General features: G+C 37.1%; 1 protein-coding gene across 2 annotated transcripts; it reads left to right on the top strand.

Moving 5' to 3' along the window:
- Window positions 1–271: 271 nt before the first annotated feature.
- Window positions 272–21,418, top strand: LOC132127779 (protein lin-54 homolog). 2 transcript variants are annotated; one of them, XM_059539877.1, is made up of 14 exons: window positions 272–485; window positions 4,623–5,325; window positions 7,611–7,728; window positions 7,823–7,956; window positions 8,092–8,247; window positions 8,401–8,602; window positions 10,505–10,575; window positions 11,474–11,671; window positions 11,755–11,846; window positions 17,689–17,760; window positions 18,520–18,622; window positions 18,883–19,020; window positions 19,128–19,330; window positions 20,411–21,418. In XM_059539877.1, the coding sequence occupies exons 2-14, from the start codon at window positions 4,648–4,650 to the stop codon at window positions 20,607–20,609; spliced, it is 2,364 nt and encodes a 787-aa protein (XP_059395860.1). In that variant the 5' UTR covers window positions 272–485; window positions 4,623–4,647; the 3' UTR covers window positions 20,610–21,418. The 2 variants fall into 2 exon arrangements, with proteins under 2 accessions (XP_059395860.1, XP_059395859.1); XM_059539876.1 differs by having other exon boundaries at window positions 272–464.
- The last annotated feature ends 1,215 nt before the right edge of the window (window positions 21,419–22,633 follow it).

Below are 22,633 nucleotides of genomic sequence, written 5' to 3' on the forward strand. Positions count from 1 at the left end.
TTGTTTTTTTATTAAATTTTTATTCTATTACTATTCTATCCGTACACACCCGTACATACAATTTATTATTTTTGTGTGTGTCTGTGTTGTTTATTTATATTTATGTATGTGTGTTTTATTCACATCTTATTTTAATAATCTGTGTGCTGTTGTTGTCTAACAGATTCCTTGTATGTGCAAACACACTTGGTAATAAAGCTCTTTCTGATCCTGATTCATCATTCTGCATGCGATACTGCACGGAAGTTAGGGCGTGACGTCATTTCTTGTTTCGTGCGAAGGCGTGGCTTGATTATGGGATGTTCGAGGTGAAATGGCGCTCGGCGCGGTATTTTAAACAATCGTCTCCGTCTGAGAGCGGATGATCGACGCGATGCAGCGCCGAGTCGGACTTCAGAGTCTGTGATTGAGAGGAAAGCCTCGAGGACTTCAGAAGAGCGTCAGGACTCTCATCTCGAGCGAGCGTAAGAAGATCTTTGAGCTCGGTGTGTGTTCAGCGAAGGGGCAACATGATCTGCGCTAGTTAGCCGAGCTGCTAGCAGTGTGTGTGTGTGTGTGTGTTTGTGTCAGCTCGCTTCAGAGTGCGTCACACGCCCAGCTATGATCACGAATGAAATGGGAACTTCTGCATCACAAACCAAACACGAGCAAAGCTTAATGGTGCTCGTTATTAGTGGCTAACTGGTTAGCACTCGAGGCTATAACATTACCTGACAGTCAATGACAGCCCGCGCCTTTCATACTCACCTTAGACTAGAGTTTGATTCTGCTTAATCATTGGTTCACGGCATTATTAGTTACATTTAAAAAGTGAGATTTTTAATTTATATATTAAAATTAAAATATATATATATATAAAAAATATGAAAATGTATAATTTTGTGACTGAGCGACGTGGTTTTTTTTTTTTTAACAATTCAGGTTTTAAAACACAAAAAAAGTTTCACTTTTTGCGCTCAGGATGTTTATTTTATGTTTAATGTTTGTAATTTTGTAATATACCAATATTAAGTATTGTTGATGCACTTCTGTTGTCTAAACTGTAACGTTAGTCGCTTTAATTTTATATATATATATATATTAAATTAAAATTTATGCATTTAGCAGACGCTTTTATCCAAAGCGACTTACAGTGCATTCAGGCTATACATTTTTACCTATCATGTGTTAAAGCAACGCTCTACCATTTGAGCTACAGGAACACTTTTATATATATATATATATATATATATATATATATATATATATATATATATGTCGTCGAAATTGTACCAATTCATTTGAACTAAAATAATTCAGGAGAACGAATAAAATAATTCAGGAGAACGAATTTGAAGAGGTTTTTTTTCCTGTTGTTTAAAACCTGTATGGCTTCTTTTTCGTCTTTGGAGGGCCAGAAATATGTTATCAAGCTGACAAAATCAATCTTCATTCATCTGTCCTGACCGTGAATGGGAACCGAGGCTGTCGTACTGATAAACATGTTTCGTTTCGGCAAAGAAAAAGTTATGCAGGTTTGAAACGAATAACGAAAGAGTGAGGTTTTTAAGTCTTAAAATGATAACTGTGAACGTCGTTTGTCTATTCTGCTCCTCCTTTGTGTGACAAAACAACAAACCCTACTGTTTTTCTGCCGCTGCTTCTCGTGTCTGAAGCGGAGACTGAAATGATGACGAGATGAAAATGGCGGATCTTTCGAAATCCAGCCCCGGCCTGAAACAGACGCGCAATGCGAGATCTCTCTCTAACCGCAGACACACATCGCTGTCTACGAGCACGCGTATGAATGCCATGTAAATACAGATATTTCCATGGCAACAGGATAATAGGCGAGCAGGCGCGTCTAATATCAACAAACTCCGTCTGATGTGAAACTGACAGACGCTCTCGTTCGGTTTCAGTGGAGTAACTGTTGAGGTAAAGGATTAAATACTGATTGTTATTGTCAGGCATATCCAGAGAGGCCTGTTGTTGTTTCACTGGTTCACGGCTGTAAAAGTATTAAATGCTACGTTTGAGCGACTAAACGCATGCATAAAAGTGTATTTTATTTTATTTATTTTTTTAAAATGTGAATGGTTGAGCACGATTTGTTAAGCGCACGTCACTACTGTCAGTTTTGATGCTAGTTCATGTTGTTAGCTGTGACAGCTGTCTCTAATATATAGGTGTGTGTTTAAAGGGTTAGTTCGCCCAATTTGCAAAATTATGTCATTAATAACTTGCCCTCATGTTGTTCCAAACCCGTAAGATATTTTAGATTTAGTCCGAGAGATCTCAGTCACTCCATTGAAGCTGTGTGTATGGTAACGTTATACTGTCCATGTCCAGAAAGGTAAGAAAAACTTCATGAAAGTAGTCCATGTGACATTAGAGGGTCAGTTAGAATATTTTGAAGCATCGAAAATACATTTTGGTCCAAAAATAGCAAAAACTACGACTTTATTCAGTATTGTCTGCTTTTCAGTGTCTGTTGTAAGACAGTTCAAAACAAAGCAGTTTGTCATATCCGGTTGGCGAACGAATCATTCGATGTAACCGGATCTTTTTGAACCGTTTTAAACGGTTCTCATCTCCAATACGCATTAATCCACAAATGACTTAAGTTGTTAACTTTTTTTTAATGTGGCTGACACTCCCTCTGAGTTCAAACAAACCAATATCCCGGAGTAATTCATTTACTCAAACAGTACACTGACTGAACTGCTGTAAAGAGAGAACTGAAGATGAACACCGAGCCGAGCTAGATAATGACTCGAATGATTCGTTCGCGAACCGGATATGACAAACTGCTTTGTTTTGAACTCTCTCACAACAGACACGGAAGAGAAGACAATGCTGAATAAAGTCGTAGTTTTTGTCTTTTTTGGACCAAAATGTATTTTCGATGCTTCAAAATATTCTAACTGACCCTCTGATGTCACATGAACTACTTTGATGATGTTTTTCTTACCTTTCTGGACATGGACAGTAGACTGTTCACACAGTTTCAATGGAGGGACTGAGAGCTCTCGGACTAAATCTAAAATATCTTAAACAGTGTTCCGAAGATAAATGGAGGTCTTACTGGTTTGGAACGACATGAGGGTGAATTATTAATAACATAATTATGACTTTTGGGTGAACTATCCCTTTAACTGCTGGTTAGCTCCTGTGCTAATTAGCCGCATAGCAGCGGAGTATAAACAGCGTTTATACGAGAGTGTTTGTGATGAATGGGAGCGGTCCTGTCGCAGTTTAAGTGTTTAGTAAATATGGAAATTTAAATTGCCCGCCAGTTGATTGTAGCGGAATATGTGACAAAAGCATTATCAAAGTCCTTTTTATTTTTTAGTCTTTGCGATCATGCAGCTTTGTTTGATTATAATGGGTTTGGCTAGTAGCTTCAATCCAAACTGCTACATAAACAACACAATTGGTAAGAGTTGTTCTCAGTACATTACATCAGTGTTTATGAATCCTGTGTAGACAGACATGTGGAAAAGGAAAACATGGTTCCCACAAGCCATGTAATTTCAGAGTATATTTAACTTGTTTTCTTTACCCAGAAAAAGTCAATAGAATTATCACAAGTCTAAAGTTATGGAATAATTTATGCAAAATATTTGTCATAATGTTAAGTATATATACTAACAATAATCGAAGTCTATAGTCTCTTCCTATAGCTATACGTGTGTGTGTGTGTTTATATATATATATATATATATATATATATATATATATATATATAGACACACACACACACGTATAGCTATAGGAAGAGACTATAGACTTCGATTATTGTTATACAAAATATAAATGACTTATATTTATATATTTATTTATATATATTTATATATATATATATATATATAAATATATATAAATATATATATATAAATATATAAATATAAGTTGAAAGTAAGTAATAAACAGTATTGTGCATTTTGCCTTGCCACTATTTTTTTTTTAAATGGTTGTTTAATTATTTTAATGGAACCAGAATCTGAAAATTTCTAATGATATTAAAACCATGATATAGTTACATAATATTGTTTGTTTAATGTTAAATTATAATAAATATAATAATTTTCTATATTTTATATCATTTGTTATTTGTAAAAAGGGAGTGTTTTATGTGTGTGCGCATTAAAAATAAGTATAATTAAATATTATGTTTGTTGTTAAATCATATTAAATATTAGTTTCATATATAATTTTATATGGTTTATTATTTGTAAAAAAAAATGTAATAATATTAAAAAGATATATAATGTTTATATATAATGCTAAATAATATGAAACGTATGCGTTTTATATAGTTTTACTATATTATATCTTGAAAAAAATATATGATTATATTATATAAGATATTTTAGGATTTGACAGTGTTACAGAATGTTTCTATTTCAAATAAATGCTGTTCTTTTGGATTTTCTATTTAACAAAAAATCCTAAAAAGAATTTTAACCAAAAATATTAAGCTGCGCCACTATTTTCAACATTAAGAAGACATGTTTCTTAAGCAACAGATCATCATATTAGAGTGATTTCTAATAGCCTTGGTGAAAATAAGATTTGAATTGGGGCTATATATGTTTCTATGTATTTAGTCATTTAAGAAATGCATTTTTCCCCCACAGTGTGTCTTCAGTAACTCCGTACACGATGGATGTGGTTTCACCTGAGCTCAACAGCCTCCTCCCTGATGAGATTATGGATACAGAAGCCATCGCGATGGAAGAGGAGCTCTCAGCCGATCACCTTGCCGCTCCTCCCCAATCTGATCCTGAGCCGCCGCAGGTCCCTATGGAGACAGAGGTGCCTGAAATCGTCAGCTTGTGTCCAGCCACTACGTCTATGCAGATGAGCTCCACCTCCACCGACGCTCATTGCAGCACCAGCTCAGGAGCTCAGCTCCTCCTCGCCCCGTCTGGCCTTATATCTGGCACCACCACCTCTGTCAAAACCACCAGTCCTGCGGTGACTCAGAACCTCCCCAAAATCTCCACCGTTACTGTCCCGGCCAACCACCAGCTCATTATCAACAAAGTGTCCGCTGCCTCCGCTGCAGATGGCAAGTCTCCAGGCACTACTGTGCTCAAGCCAGAGGGCCAAAAACTCTTGGTTGCCGGCCTCAGTAAAACAGGGCAGCCCATTATGTTGGCTCTGCCCCACACTTGGAGCAAGCCCGCCACTACCCAGGGCACAGGGGACGCCAAGGGCCAGCCCACGCAGATCAAGATGTTGACGACCGTAGGGAAGCCTGTGATAGCAGTGAGCTCAGCCAGTCAGCTGATGGGCAGCTCCACCACACTGCAGGCCCAGCAGCTCAAAACACTTCAGGTGGGTGTTAACAAACAAAAAATTCCTGCAGACATCGCAGAAATTAAGCATATATATATTGACATTTTATTTTAAGACCCTTGGCCACAGTTTCTCATAATTTATTTATTTTTTTATGAAATGTCCAGATGTTACCTAATATTAAAATCTGTAATTGCTGCAGCTGAGAAGTAGTTAGTCACTTTTACACTTTGTACACAAGCATAGAAAGAATAGAAAAGGCTTCATATTCGTACATTATTTTTTTTTTTTAGTAAGTGAAAATTAATTTTTTTAATGTATTATTATTTATGGATGCAAACTCCTCAACTTTAGGTGACATCTCACTTTTTTATCAATATAGAGCACCTATGAGATTTGCTTAGAGCCAATGAGAAAGTGTTTTTATTGTTGGGGGATGGGGGGGGGATCCTTACAAGGGTAAATAAAGAACTGGGGCCAGTTGCAAACTTTTTATATTGAGTTAGGAAAAAGTAGACAGGTCTTATTTGTATTGGAAAAGTAAGACTGATAACCACTTGGCAACTGCTAGGAAGTTTTGTATAGTATTTTCTTTACGGTCTTAAAAAGGAAATATTTTATGTATTTGAGGTCTGAGATGTGGAAATGCAACATTTTGCATTTTAGGTCAGCATTGCCATCTAATCTGCCGGTATTGTCTTATATAGCCTGCATAGCACTTCATCTTTTTTAACATGGGATTTTGACCAAATATATTAAATCCAGATTTTTGTAAAATGTTGCAACTAGAGTTTTTTGTGAGAGTGTGTGTGTGTGAGAGTGAAAAATTTCAGTTTTTGACATACAGGGTAATAAAAAATATTTGTAAAAAAACAACAACTTTAAAGTAACTGCAAATGAGCATGTAAACCAAATAGCTTAAAGGGATACTCCACCGTGTTTTCATATTAAACTATGTTTTTCCCTTACCTAAGACGAGTTGATACATACCTCTCTCGTCTCAGTGCGTGCACTCAATCGCTTTGGCACGCGGTGACACTTTGAAAGCACTTAGCTTAGCCCATTCATTCAATATGGGCCAAGCAGAGAAGCTACCAAACACCTCCACGTTTTCCCTATTTAAATACAGTTACTCGCGTAGTGTAACTCGACCTAGGAGGGTAACACAACACAAAACATTGCGCTTTTCTAAGCGTGTAAAATGGATAACTATATTGTGTGGCGGAATACCATGGCAAGTGCTTGTAAGCACTTCGTCTTGGCGCAGTAATATCTTCACTAGAGGGAGCGAGGGCCGGTGAGAGGATTTTTCACGAGTGAAGATATTACTGCGCCAAGACGAAGTGCTTAATATAGTTATCCATTTTACACGCTTAGAAAAGTGCAACGTTTTGTTTTGTGTTACCGTCCTAGGTCGAGTTACACTACGCGAGTAACTGTATTTAAATAGGGAAAACGTGGAGGTGTTTGGTAGCTTCTCTGCTTGGCCCATATTGAATGAATGGGCTAAGCTAAGTGCTTTCAAAGTGTCACCGCGTGCCAAAGCGATTGAGTGCACGCACTGAGACGAGAGAGGTATGTATCAACTCGTCTTAGGTAAGGGAAAAACATAGTTTAATATGAAAACACGGTGGAGTATCCCTTTAAAACTAATTCCATGTGGAGCAGGCCCTCGGTTCTCACCTTTTACCCCCCTCACCTGTTTGCATCTCTGATTATTATAGTCATTTTTAAAAATAAAAAACTTAAATTTTATTTTTTCTTAATTTTTAATAAGCGGTTTTTGCTTATTTATAATTAGTCATATTTGTTTTCTTTTAATGCAAAAAATAACTTTTTTTACCGTTTATAACTTATTGTTAATATGAATTATCTTTATAGTTTTTTTTTTTTAAGGATAAAGGCTGTTTTTATTACTGTATTTTTAAAATGTGCAGATATTCTTAGTAATATTTCAAAAATATATATTTCAAAATGAGTTATTTTTATTGTATAATTCAAATGAGCTATTACTAATTGTTTTTGTTATATTACATATTTGTGAATGTTTTTCTGTAAGGAAAAATGTCTTGTTACTGTATTTTTAAAATAAGCTATTTATAATGCTTACAGTAATTTTTTAAAGATCTATATTTTTATATAAATATATATTTTTAAATCATCGATTATATTCAATATATTAATTTCTTACAGCCATGTTTGTATTTTATTTTTTTTCTTTAAGGAAAAATGGCATTGGTTAATTTAATGACCTTAAAGTCCAATCTTATTTCCTGTTCATTGTCTATCATAGGCGGCTGAAATAATTGTATTTCTCCTCCTAGATCACAAAGAAGACCCCAGTATCTACAGCTGGACCGATGATTACAAAGCTCATCATCACAAAAGCCCTGAACAATAAAGGACTGTCCAGCTCAGCTTCTGTGGCTCCTGTAGTGACTGGTACTCTTCTGTCTGTCTTCATAAACTATACCATGAGCAAGAGTGCTTTTTCTTTTTACAGCTCTAAATTTGAATTCCCTTTTTTTGTTCACAGGGCGAGTTGTAACCCAGAGTACTCCGGTGACACCTCCACGCACCATCACCATTGGTGAGACCGTCAGCACTGTGCCACAGAATGTGTCTGGTAACAGCAAAGTCGCCATCTCACCTCTCAAGTCTCCCAGCAAGGTATTAAATCTTTTAAATATAAAAACTGGCATTGCAATGTCCTTCGCCTGTCTTTGTGATGCCATTTTTTTCTCAATGATGGCCACACTCTGGCTTCTGACATCACCCTCTTCCTCCCGTTTCTCCTGTCTGCAGCTGACTGTGGTTTCAGTGGCCAGTCAGTCTCCAAACTCACCTCAGAAGTCTGTGACGCTGCCGCTCAACGTGGCTCTGGGCCAGCAAATCCTCACAGTTCAGCAGTCTGCTGCCACCTCTCCAGCTAAAGCAGGAACCAGCCAGTCCACTGCACAGGTACGTCCAACCAGAGCCCTCACAAACCAAACCAGTTTGCTCTACGGTCAAATCTAGGTTTTAACTGTCCCATTCTGCAATAACAGCCTGTATTACAGTGCAGTTTTGTGTACAACAACAGCACTATATTTTAATGCTGGTTTCTGTGTACAGACTGTAAAGCAAGTGCAGACGGTGGGAGGAGTGGGAACATCCCAGTTTAAGACCATCATCCCCTTCTCCACGCCTCCCAATGTGCAGCAGATCCAGGTGCCGGGCAGCCGATTCCATTATGTGCGTCTGGTAACGGCCACCACCGGCAGCAGCACCGCACAGTCAAGCGGCAGCACCAACACCAACCCTTCAATCCAACCAGGTGAGTGTATCACGATTTCTGTTTGCAAATTTGCTAATACTTCTATGGATAATTGGGTAAAAAGAAAAATGCAATTCCAATTGCCAAATAGGGCTGGTCAGTTTTCTTTCTCTTTATTTAGCCTACACATAAACAATCAGGTGCATAGGAAGAAAAAGAAATCTATGAAAAAATCTGGGAGTCTGCATGTTTTCAGCATCTGTCATCTCACGTTATGAGGACATGAACTTAATCTAAAGAAACTGCTCTGAGATTGTGTGTATGTGAAGTTTTAGCTCAAAATATTCCACAGATAATTTTTTAAAGCTTGTTAAAATCACCACTTTTAGGGTATGAGCCAGAATGTGCCATTTTTGTGTTTGTCCCTTTAAATGAAAATTAGCTGGAGTTCCCTGCCCCCTTTCAGAAGAAGGCAAAGCTTCAAGAGCTCATGCTCTGTCATACAGACAATAACAAACTATCACGGGCACCGAAAATGTCAAACTCGCAAGTAGCCAACTTCACATTGCTTTAATTTGCAATTTTTAACTACCACATTCCAATTTATGAAGGTTCTGGTAGCACGTGAAGTCAGCATCAGTGAAAACTAGCAGAGACAGTGGTAGCTTTAGCAACATTAGCCTTACTGAGTGCCAAGAAGCTCTTTCAGAAAGACCGTTTGGAAAACAAAATGTGACGCACTTACTCTAACTGGAGCTGATGTTCATGCACAAAGTGTTGATATTGATCCCACTTTCAGATTCAACTTTTGTAAAAATCAAGTGTCATCGTCTGCAGAAATCGCTTGTTCTGAGAGACTGTTTTTGATTTATTGGGATTATAAAAAAAAAAATGAGTTGGTGGATTTTGACCGTTATAGACCGCTGGTTTTCACACACTCCTCTCACACAACTGTGTGTAATAGTTTGCCAAATAATAGTTTGCTTAAACTTACCACAGAAATGTATTACTCTTTTATAGTAAATCATATATTTCTCAATAATAAAAAAAATAATAATAATAAGATATTAAAACATTGACTTATTATTTTAAGGAATTTCATACAACCAGGATATTTTTTCATCTTTTTTAATTTATACAGTATGTAAGTTTTTTTTGTGCAGCACCATGTTAGACAAATGTGTTTTGTTCTGAAAAATTTAATTTCATTATTTGATACATTTGTTAAACCATAACATCTACTTTTAGAAGATAGTCTTTAGAAGTTTGTTAATGCAATCCATTAATTGATCTGAACTGTATGTTAATATAACTAATAACTGTAACTGTTGAATGTGGTAACCTTTTTTTTTTTATGTGACTGCATCATGTGTAGTACTACTGTAGTCATGAACAGTATCAATAACTACAGCACTAATTTTTTTGATGTAAACCAAGTTTTTGATTCAAGAGAATCAACTCATAAGGTTTATCTTTTCAGGTGTTAAATTATTACACTGAATGTGTCTGATTTAAATTAAATTCATGCATTTAGCAGACGCTTTTATCCAAAGCGACTTGCAGTGCATTCAGGCTATCAGTTTTTACATATCATGTGTTCCCGGGGAATGGAACCCCCAACCTTGCGCTCGATATTGCAGTGCTCTACCAATTGAGCTACAAAGCTACAAACTATTCTTTTTACAAACTATTCTTTTAGTTAAAAGAACCATAGGAGTCTTTTAATTCTGTGATCAAACTACACTTTACAGATTTAGAAGAACTGGTTTTCATTTCCCAACCGTACCCCTGTGACAGTCTTTCAAAATATTTAGTTACATCATTCCTGTTATAGGCAATGATCTGTCAATATGTAACCTTTTAATCCATTTTAAGACTGACTGTAATGATAGGATTGAAAATAAATAGGCTTATGAGTGATTTAAGAAAATTCAATAATGTATCTATTGTTGTGTTACAAAGCCAAGCCTGTGATGATGAACGCTGCAGTACGGATGTCTGTACCAATCGTGTCAGCACAGAGCATCAAACAGGTACACAGTCAAACACCTTGCTCACTACACACAGTTAAACAGGGACATCGTTACAGATGGTAGTGCAGCTTTTGGTCTTTTTGCTGTTTGGTTTGATGTTGATAATCTATAGTAGAAACTGCACGATTAACCGTTAAAAGATCGCAATCTCGATTCAAACAGCCATGACATCTGATTTCTAAATGAACGCGATTCACCCATGTCTATTAAGCCTTTGGAAAAAGTCATACCAGAAGATTAAAATCTGTGTTTGTGCTGCCGCTGACACAGAGAGCAGACCGTTAGCATGTTTAGGTAAGAACAGCTTCACAAACAGTAGTCTTCAGCTACACATTATTATTTCTGTTTTACGATCATTCATTTTATCACAAATACTAAGAGGAAAGTTTTTAGTTAGGATATAAAGATTGGTGTCTGTGATGGCGATCAAAATAGAGCAAGTCATCTTGTGAAAGTAACTGGGGCTGCAAATAATGTTTGTGTCGACAGCATCGTTTTGCCCCTGGGTTGGTGATAAGTGACATAGATTTGTCATTGAATCATTCATTCAAAAGATTTGTTCAAAAACACCAATTCATCCAGTAATGAAACAAGTGTAGTATTTATGAGTGAGTCATTGAACCTTACATTCAAACCACCTTTGCATAATTTTGACATAAAAAATTGGTGTATTAAATGTATTATTTTAAAAGCATATTGTATATTAAAATATGTAATTCATTCAAATTAATAAATCCATTTTTAAATAGCAGCAATAAGTATTTTGTGTCACATTATTTTAAGTTCAGAATTGTGGGAGAATCGTAATCTCAATTTGAGAAAAAAATTGTGATTCTCAATTTATCCAGAATTGTGCAGCTCTAATTTCACACATGCTTGATCATCTTTTTGTACACAGGTAGTACCCAAACCCTTGGCGTCAGCAGCCCAGGTGGTGACCACCAGTCAGACCCCCCAGCGTCTCATCATGCCAGCCACACATCTGCCACAGATCCAGCCTAACCTCACCAACCTGCCGCCGGGCACTGTGCTCACCCCCGCCCACGGCTCTGGAAACATGAGCTACGCTGTGTTACCTGCCCCATACGTCACGCAGGTCTGTATATCAGCGATAGAGCAGGACATATGAGTTTGGCTGGTTGTTTTTGTGGGATTGTCTCACCTTGCCTGTTCTCATAGATCTCTCAGTCTGCGTTTGTGACTTTGACCAGCAGCTCCACCTTCTCAACAGCCACCCCTATACAGACCCAAGCCAGGCTTTCACTTAACGGGTGAGTCGAGTGCCACGTGCCACACTGTTATGTGTGTGTGTATGTATGTATGTATGTATGTATGTATGTATGTATGTGTATATATATGTATACACGCGTATACACGCATATATATATATACACACACACACACATAAATTAACCTGAGACTGACTGATATGGGTTTTGGGGGCTGATACCGATACTAGGGAGTAATAGTAAATCCAATATCGATTTATCGGTCAATATTCCTTGTGTATTATAGTATAGTACCAGTCAAAAGCTTGGACACACTTCCCCATTCATGTCTAAACTTTTGACAGGTAATGTGTATAATACAATATACATAAACGGAATATATATACCGTATTTTCCGGACTATAAGTCGCACTTTTTCTTTCATAGTTTGGCTGGTCCTGCGACTTAAAGTCAGGTGCGACTTATTTATCAAAATTACTTTGACATGAACCAAGAGAAATGAACCAAGAGAAATGAACCAATAGAAAACATTACCACCTCCAGCCGCGAGAGGGCGCTCTATGCTGCTCAGTGCTCCTGTAGTCTACACTAAGCAGCATAGGCTACGTTCACACTGCAGGGCTTAATGCTCAATTCCGATTTTTTTGAAAAAATTTGATTTTTTTGCAAGGCTGTTCACATTTCCAATTAAATGTGACCTTTTGTGATCTCCTGTGTGAACGTGAAATGACCCAGAAGTGACCCGCATGTGGGAAGAGTACTCAACGCTCAACGACATCACTCGTTGTTTGCGGAAGTAGCTAACGTTAAACATGGATGTCAACAACAGTGTAGTCAACAGCGGAGCTCTTTTTGCAATATTAAAGTTATTTTCCCATCGGAGCCAGCACAATTACAATCTTCTCGTTTTAAGAAGAAAATTAAAAAGGAGGAGAGCAAGGTTTTTGGCCTCGGCGTTTTGTGGAGCAGTGTTAGCGACGTCGGTACAGAGAAACGTGTGGGTGCGGAGTCGCAGCCAGGAGTGGTGCGATACTGATGTGAGTGGCTTCACTAATACAGAATTCATCAGTTTATCTTCTCGTTCCCGCCTACTTCAACGCAGAATTATGACGTTTGTAGCGTATCAATGACGTACGGGTCGGATACATGTGGCCTGGCCGTTCAGAAGTAGGTCGCATTTCAAAAGATCGGATACGTATCGGATTCAAGACCACATACCCAAGTATTTGAAAAGATAGTATCTGTGTCATTCAGACTGTCATGAAAAGATCAGATACAGGTCACATAGGGGCAAAAAAAATCGGAATTGGGTCGTTTCAGCCTGCAGTGTGAACGTAGCCATATAGCGCCATCTCGCGGCTGTAGATGGTAATGTTTTCTCTTGGTTCTAAATAAATGCGACTTATAGTCCAGTGCGACTTATGTTTTTTTTCCTCATCATGACGTATTTTTGGACTGATGCGACTTATAGTCCGAAAAATACTGTACATAAACACATTTTTTTGCAATGATCTCTCAAATAGGTTGATAAAATACTTATGACAAAAATGTGTAATGGAGGCAGGGTATTTAACAATTTAACAAAATTTACTATTCAAAATCAATGACATCCGTGCACTTAACAGTAAACTTCACTTATTATACAGGTGAATCTCAATCAATTAGAATGTCATGGAAAAGTTCATTTATTTCAGTAATTCAACTCAAATTGTGATACTCGTGTATTAAATGAATTTAATGCACACAGACTGAAGTAGTTTAAGTCTTTGGTTCTTTAAATTGTGGTGATTTTGGCTCACATTTAACAAAACCCCAATAATTCACTTGTTATTAGAATATGGTGACATACTAATCAACTCAGAACACCTGCAAAGGTTTCCTGAGCCTTCAAAATGGTCTTGGTTCAGTAGGATACACAATCATGGGGAAGACAGCTGATCTGACAGTTGTCCAGAAGACAATTACAGACACCCCTCACAAGGAGGGTAAGCCACAGACATTAATTGCCAAAGAAGCTGGCTGTTCACAGAGTGCTGTATCCAAGAATGTTAACCGAGAGTTGAGTGGAAGGAAAAAGTGTGGAAGAAAAAGATGCACAACCAAACCAAAGGAACTGAGCCTTATGAGGATTGTCAAGCAAAATTGATTCAAGAATTTGAGTTAACTTCACAAGGAATGGACTGAGGCTGGGGTCAAGGCATCAATAGCCACCACACACAGACGTGTCAAGGAATTTGTTGAACCACAGACAACGTCAGAGGCGTGTTACCTGAGCTAAGGAGGAGAACTGGACTGTTGCCCAGTGGTCCAAACTTGTTTTCAGATGAGAGCAAGGTTTGTATTTCATTTGGAAACCAAGGTCCTAGAGTCTGGAGGAAGGGAGGAGAAGCTCATAGCTTGAAGTCCAGTGTTACGTTTCCACAGTCTGTGATGAATTGGGGTGGAATGTCATCTGCTGGTGTTGGTCCATTGTTTTTTTGGAAACCAAAGTCAATGCACTCGTTTACTGAGAAATCTTGGATCACACAGGATTTGGCACCTGCCCACACTGCCAAAAGCACCAAAAGTTGGTTAAATGACCATGGTGTTGGTGTGCTTGACTGACCAAGCAAACTCACCAGACCTGAACCCCAGAGAGAATCCATGGGTTATTGTCAAGAGGAAGATGAGAAACAAGAGAGCAAACAATGCAGATGAGCTGAAGGCCACTGCCAAAGAAACCTGGGCTTCCACACCACCTAAACAGTGCCACAAACTGATCACCTCCATGCCACGCCGAATTGAGGATGTAATTAAAGCAAAAGGAGCCCCTACCAATTGAGTACATGTACAGTAAACGAACATACTTTCCAGAAGACCGACAATTCACTAAAAGGTTTTTTTTTTTTTAATTATTGGTCTTATGAAGTATTCTGATTTGTTGAGTGAATTGGTGGGTTTTTGTTAAATTTGAGCCAAAATCATCACAATTGAAAGAACCAAATACTTAAACTACTTCAGTCTGTGTGCATTAAATTTAAAACGTGAGTTTCACAATTTGAGTTAAATTGCTGAAAGAAATGAACTTTTCCTCGACATTCTAATTTGATGCACATGTAAATAACATTAAACCCAATTAGAACAAACTATATATATATATATATATATATATATATATATGTATATGTATATACTGTATATACATACATGTATATGCTGTATATATATATGCAGTGTTGGGGAGTAACTAGTTACATGTAACAGCGTTACGTAATTTAATTACAAAATAAATGTAACCGTAATCAGTTACAGTTACTAAGAAAAAGTGAGTAATTAAATTACAGTTACTTATGAAATTTTTAAAGATTACAAAGGGGATTACATATGAATATTTCACACATCCACATACAGATTTAAATGATTTCTTCTGAGACACACGGCCCTATAATTTCCACGATGCAGAAACATAGTCTGTTTCGTAGAATCCACTCATAAAAACGGGGTTGCTATTGCCTAACGCGGACAGAATATGCCACATTTTGGACAAATAAATCAAAAGTAGGTCAGTACACTTGAATCAAAGCATGGACTAGTGTCTATGAATATTAAGCCGCAAAAGACATTATGAATCCTGCACGTTCTGCATGTCTGTGGAGAACAGGCGCGGACCGGACATCGGGAGAACCAGGACAATTCCCGGTGGCCTGGCAGACGATTTGTCCCGCTATTTTAATATTATTATCGTATAATTGCCTGCTGAATGTACTGTACTAAAGCGATCATTTCCGAATCCGCCATTCGATACTTACATCTCTAATAATTCATGGATCGGTTAGTCGTGACTGGCAATGGTTTGGCGCGCGCGCTCTCCGCGCCTCCGCCGAATGGTTTGGATCAGACTCAGAGTAATCAATGCAAGAGAGAGAGACCGGAGTGGACTGTAGCGCACAGCTGGAGCAGAGAAGCAAAACTACTTTTCAGGGTTTGCAGTGCAGGTCAGTTTCATCTGTAAAGATGCTATTGTAGTTTTGTATTTGTTCACTTAGTCAAGGAGCAACAGCACATTGATCACACTCACTCAAAATACTGCATAAACGACATCATTATTATCTATTGTAATGTTGCAGTAGTAATTAAGCTGAAAAATAATGAGATTTTATTATAGGTTTAGGGGAAGCTACGACAGACAACTACACAACCCTTACGAAAATTTATGTTTTAATATTTTGCTATAAATCCAGAGACAAAGGTTACTATTGCAACAAAGCACACAATACACCATGCCACAAATTAAAAATTATTTTACAAATTTATTTATTTAAAAACAAATACAAATGGTAATCCATTTGCAAATAAATAAAACAAGGTTAATGTACTTTTATATAATAAAAGCATGGTAAATTTGTGTAAGGGAAAAACATGACTCATGAATTAGGATTTTTCTATAAATATATTGAAGTGATGCACTCATTTTGACATGTAGGCAATTTAGATAGTATAGTTTTGTTAACTCTTGAGTATTAAAGTCATAAAAGAGATGGATAACAGGGCAAAATAAAGAGACTGAAGAGAAAAATGGAAGTGAAGGTGCAGTTCAGCAGAGAATTTTTTATTATTTTGCATGTCCCCAAACTAAAGATTTAAACCTTTTTTATGTCAGGTCCATACAAAAAATAGTGTTGTCCATGAATTTGTTTGTATGAGTTAGAGATTTCCTGGTCTGAAATTTTTTTCGCAGTCCACCCCTCATGGATATTGATGCAGACTTGCAGTTTCATTTACTATACATAGGCCTACTGAAGCTCGGAGTGTTTTCAACCTCTGCCGTCTCGATATATGAGTACATGAACACATAAACACAATCTCCATCATGAATCACTTCATGAGCATTTAACTTGTTTGGAGAAAACTATCATCATATACAAAGAGCAGCAATGTTTCAGGAGTTTAGTACACAGAATAGGAGGTATGCTTATTAGATAAACATATTTGAGTTGATGTATATGCTTTTATTTATTATTTTTTTATTAATTTCTTCTTTCCAAACTATTGTTAGAAGCAGTGTTTCCTGTAAGTATGCAAAGATTTGGTTTCAAAAAAAGTTTCACTAAACAATTTCTTATGATTTTAAATTTGCATTGAACTTCAGATCAATCTTAAAGTAAAATGCAGAACTAAAGTCTGATTGTGTAGTGGATGTTCAAATTTGATCATCTTAATTCAAGTGATGAAGGATGGTGAAAGTCTGACAGTATTGAGCACTACTTTAAGGTTAAACCTGCATGGTGTAAATGTTGCAAATAAACATTTATTAGAGATTTTTAAAAGTAATCAAAAGCAATCCGCTACATACTTTAATAAAGTAATTGAAAAAGTTACACTACTATTACATTTTAAATAGGGTAACTTGTAATCTGTAACCTATTACATTTCCAAAGTAACCTTCCCAACACTGTATATATGTATGTATATACAGTATATAACTTGAATAAAGAACATGAGGATTCATATTCAGTCTTTTTGCTGTTAATTATTCGTAGACACTGCTCTGTATCATGCTTTGATTGTACTGACCTATCTATCTATTTTTTTTATTTTTTTTTTTATTCATCAAAAATAAGAAATTCTGTAAAATTCCGTGTCAGTCAGAATTTTCTGCATTGTGACCTGGGTCACCAGTAACAAACAATGGTGGACAAACTTAGTTATTACACCATTTAAAAGCATTTTCTCTGGTTATATGTTCTGTAAATAAATATATATTAACGGTGGCATATTTGCAGGATATTCGCTGACGCCGATATATATGCAGCAGTCTCACATCGGCTGATAAAATCGGCAAAACAATAAATCGGTCTGGCTCTGAAATGAACCATCAGGTTACATTCTGCTTCTTTCATTATAGTTTATCAACGTCTGAAGCAGCTTCGAGGCCGAGAAAACCCTGCAACTGCACACGGTCACAGTGTCTGAAATTGTAAGTGTCACCTGTCATTTGTTTTCCTTTCTCTGAAAATTGAAATTGGCCCATCTGAAGGGTGTAATCTGTTTCACTTGCTACATTTGGCAAGTGCTTTCATAGTTTTTATATCCAGTTGTATAATATTGCAACACCTTTCTTCCTTTTAACAATCTGCGGTTCAATTCTCATACTGTCAAATTTACCAACAAGTACACAGTTTATTCTGGCAGACAGGAAGCAGATTATCAGAGGTGCCAGAATAGCTTGAAATTGTATTGTGCACAAGCACACCATCAAACAGTTTACACATTGGCAGTGCCAGTTGTTTTTAAGCTTTGCATAAAGCATCACATGTACCACTATTCAAATGTTAGGGGTTGGTAAGGTTAAAACATTTTTATTTAAAGGAAAATCTATGATAAAGAGATTCTATGATTTAAAAGAAAGGTTTCTATGATAAATATAAAGCAGCAAAAAATATGAAGCAGCACAACCATTTTCAACAATAATGTTTCTTGATCATCAAATCCGCATATTAAAATGATTTCTGAAGGATTATGTGGCACTGAAGACTGGAGGAATGATGCCATTTTAAATTGTACACATTTTTCACTATATTTTTCTGTATTTCTGATCAAATAAATGCAGCCTTGGTGAGCAAAAGAGACTTTATTTAAAACATAATCATTTACCCACCCCAAACTTTTGAACAGTAGTGTAATTCTTAAGGCAGCTGCAGTTTACTCTCTAAGAGTTGAATCTCTCGTCTCACAGGTATTGCGATTGCTTTGCCAACGGGGAGTTCTGTAATAACTGCAACTGTGTTAATTGCTTCAACAATCTTGATCATGAGAGTGAAAGACTGAAGGCCATCAAGGTAACGAATTACTGCCTTTCTGTAGACCTGTAGTCTCTTATATCTTTTGTATCTCTTATATCAGACATAGTACTTCAAATATTCCATTATTATTTTTTTAGTTCAGATGCACAGTTTAGAATATCAGACACTAAGAGGTGGGCTATTTGCCAGTTAACAACCGCATAGCAATGCCCTCTTGTTCATGTCTCTGTACAGGACCGTTCTTCTGTAATGCTGTAATCTATAGGCCTCAAATGAAGTAATGTATTTTCTCCCAGTCATGTTTAGACCGAAACCCTGTGGCTTTTAAGCCCAAGATCGGCAAAGGCAAAGAAGGAGAGTCAGACAGGAGACACAGCAAAGGCTGCAACTGTAAGAAATCTGGCTGTCTGAAAAACTACTGCGAGTGTTATGAGGTGAGTGTTCGCACACTGCAAAGAATGTGGAAGTGTCATACAGAAGATATTTCTGGTTTTCATTTGTGTTTAGGCCCAAATATCATTCTTTTGTTTGTTCGCATTAGGCAAAGATCATGTGTTCGTCCATTTGCAAATGCATGGGCTGCAAGAACTTCGAGGAGAGTCCGGAGAGGAAGACGCTGATGCACCTGGCAGACGCTGCAGAGGTGCGAGTCCAGCAGCAAACCGCAGCCAAAACCAAACTGTCCTCACAGATCTCAGACCTGCTCACCAGAACCACACCGGCCGTCACCAGCGGAGGCGGAAAGTACGTCCCACCTTTATCAGCTCTGCATTATGATGTCTATCCATCACAAGTTTTGTGTCATTCACTCTGTTGAGCTGTCTCTATATCAACCAATTATCCATGAATCACCAGAACACCTCACCTGCTTCCTAGTAACACTGATGATAATAATAAGAAAATGTATATGATAGTTCACGATATTTCCGGTATTGCAGTAAATGATATCAATGACGATAATTCAGGGAATCCTTTTTCTTTAGAGGATTTTCTTTGCTCTATTTTACCCAAACCATGGTGTTGTGAGCATTACTGAGTACACATGTAATGTAGAGCTGCAACTAACGATTATTTTTTCTGTCGACTAATCTAACGATTATTTTTATTACAATAAATAATTAATCTGATGTTCTTTTTTTGATTAGCTAATGAATCCTTTGGACAACTTTACAAAAAAATATAAGTACAACTTCTAATATAATATTTCAACCTTTATTCATTTTCAACCAATGTGGTCGAAGTTTTTACAGTATACAAAAATAAAGAGGCAAAGAAAATTATTTTACTATGGTAAATATGAGTTTACGATAATATGAAATGTTCTTTAGCATCACAAACCATAAAATGTAGTCAGAGTTCTGCTATGGTTTAGCATGGTTTCCAGAGATCTGGAGCTGATTCGGGGTAGCTCTGTGGTTTGTGACTGTTGTCTCGCGGCGCGCTGTCTTTTAAGGGGCCGGTGACATATTGCGTCTTTTGCGCGCTCAGGTTCGTTATTTCCAATGTAGGCGTGCGGTATGCGCGCTCATAATGGAAGCAATGCAGTCGCGGCTCGCACGCGAAAACAGGCTAGTCTACACCGCATAGTTAAAAACATCTCAACTTTTCAGAATGCCGCAAGCGCACCGCGGGTCATGTGACAAGAACTAACCAATCAGCTTCATCCTTTCCTGTAACAACGTTGAAAGCTCAGCTAAGATGAAGGAACAGCTGATCATAGCTGTATATGGATTGCCATTTCGAAATGAATTTAGTAGCAGAGCTACTGCAAGCTAATGTAATGTACTCTCTTGTAAATGTGTAAGCGTGTAAATCTGTTTCCAGGTTGCCGTACACATTCGTAACGAAGGAAGTGGCCGAGGCGACGTGTGACTGTCTGCTGGAGCAGGCCGAGCAGGCCGAACTCACCGACCAGCCTCAGGCCGTGGCAGAGCGCCTCATTCTGGAGGAGTTTGGTCGCTGCCTCAGTAGGATCATCAGTTTTGCTGGCAAAGTCAAGACAGACTGTCCCATCAACTGCTAGAGCTGTGCCTCGGAGCTCTCCCGCTCGTTTGGGGCCTAGGGTGTTGCTGAACCTAGACTCGGGCTCCACTGGGGGGCACTTTTACCGGCCCTCATATGGATTCATGGGCCATCTAATAAAAAGACACAAAGCAGAACTTCCCCATTGGCCTGTGAGATGTGTTGAGGAGGACGCACTATATTCAGGAGGAGGACTACAGTACTTCATTGTAGCCCCTGCGATGGACTTACACTATTTGCTTTAACGGAAGGGTTTATTTTAGAACGATCGATGCTATTTTAAAGTAGTTTTTGTTTTGTTTGGCAATGTTTTCCACTTTTAAATCTGCATAATCATGATATGTGTTTGTCTTTTAAAACTGGATTTTCATATCGTCATTCATTGTCGTCTGAAAGCCCTTACTAATAACCTCGGGAGGTCTGGATGAGGAAGGAACTTCCCTGCACATGTTATATTTAGCCGTCTGATCATGACTTATACAGTAAGTAGCCTGTACTGTAGCTTCATTATATTTAATTGCTCGCAGCAGATTTAGTTCCTTGAGCAGAATCGGGTTCAGTCTTCATGTTCAAGCACGGGCCGGTCTGAGAGTCACTGGATGGGACGAGGGCCGCGCCAGATTGAAGCAGAGCATGTACTGGTTTCCTGTGCTCCAGAAATCTAAGATTAGATTAGAATCTTTAATATTGAAAAAACAAGCAGCTCAATAAGCTTTCTAATGAGCTTTTTGGTTTGTTTGGTTTGAGTTTTATTTGCAGTCATTGGTTGATCAGCTTTGTGAGGGCCCAATTAAAACAAACCTTTCCATACTCTGAGTCTGATGAGTCCACACTCGTGTAGTCCCTAAAACCCTTTATGAAACCTTCCAAGAACATGTCTAGTTCATATTGCATCCCAAAATCATTCATTTATATTGCTTAAAGAAAATGAAGCTTTTAGAACTCATTAAATGGATAGTTGACCCAAATATGTACATTTTGTAGTTTTCTCACCTTCCTGTTGTTCCAAACCTGTATGATGTCTGTCTTTGGAATATAAAAGAAGAAATCGAGAAATGGCAGGGTTATATATATATATATATATAAGGGTGAGTAAATGGAAAAAGCATTTTTGTGTGAACTACTCCCTTAAGGATTTTTCATAATCCCCTTTTTTCCCATGATCCTTAACTGCAATCATTAAGCATAATGCAGGAATGTCTTCTTTTTCATTACTGTAAATGTTTTTACATAATTGTATTAGTTTGATTTCTTTTTTTAGTAGTGTAAAATTATTTTACATTAAGACTAAAAAAATGAGTTCATATAGAATTATATGAAGATATGTATATAAAAATAACTCCTTATTACCGTATTTATAATTTGATAACTTTTTACAGTAATCAAAAATTAGATTTTTTTTTAATTAACTATACAAAAATAACCTTGCATAATGAAAGCATTGTGTAATGCATTATTTGATATTCTCTCTCTCTCTCTCTCTCTCTCTATATATATATATAGCATAAACATTGACCGTAATGAGTCAAAAATTTGATTTACATAGACTTTGTATATGTAAAACAATCATTATGCATAATTGAAACAAAAAGTCTCAATCTGATCATTTAAATTCTATCACTGGTTGGTTTTCCTTTAGTAAAATTATTTTACAGTGATTAGAACCAAACATTTGTTTTATATATATATATATATATATATTTTTTTTTTTTAAGTGGGATTATGTATTACTTTTTATCTTTTGATTTTGGGGTGAAATATGATGAACATGCTGTTTATGATTTACTGGCAAAATGTTGTTTCTATTAATGGCTATTTCTTAAAGGCAAGTAAAGTGTTGTATGGGACATTATAACAGTTGGTAGATCAAATTACTCAGAAGTGCTAGAATCAAAAGAAATCCTGAACTAGAGGTGGTCTTCAGGTTTGGTTGGCACAGGTGCTTAATACAGACTTCCCAGCAGTATTTAATGAGAGCACTGGAGGACAGGCTGCTTTTTGACTTCATTTTGCTCATAGTGCCTT

This window comes from Carassius carassius, chromosome 45, assembly GCF_963082965.1.
Source record: "Carassius carassius chromosome 45, fCarCar2.1, whole genome shotgun sequence".
Lineage (NCBI taxonomy): Eukaryota > Metazoa > Chordata > Actinopteri > Cypriniformes > Cyprinidae > Carassius > Carassius carassius.

What these genes read in the sequence shown, in the direction of transcription:
- LOC132127779 (XM_059539877.1), top strand. Translation starts at nt 4,648, where the DNA reads ATGGATGTGGTTTCACCTGAGCTCAACAGCCTCCTCCCTGATGAGATT. An exon ending in GCCAGGCTTTCACTTAACGG is followed by an intron (nt 11,847 to 17,688) that starts GTGAGTCGAGTG and finishes CTTTCATTATAG; the next exon opens with TTTATCAACGTCTGAAGCAG. An exon ending in GTCACCAGCGGAGGCGGAAA is followed by an intron (nt 19,331 to 20,410) that starts GTACGTCCCACC and finishes ATCTGTTTCCAG; the next exon opens with GTTGCCGTACACATTCGTAA.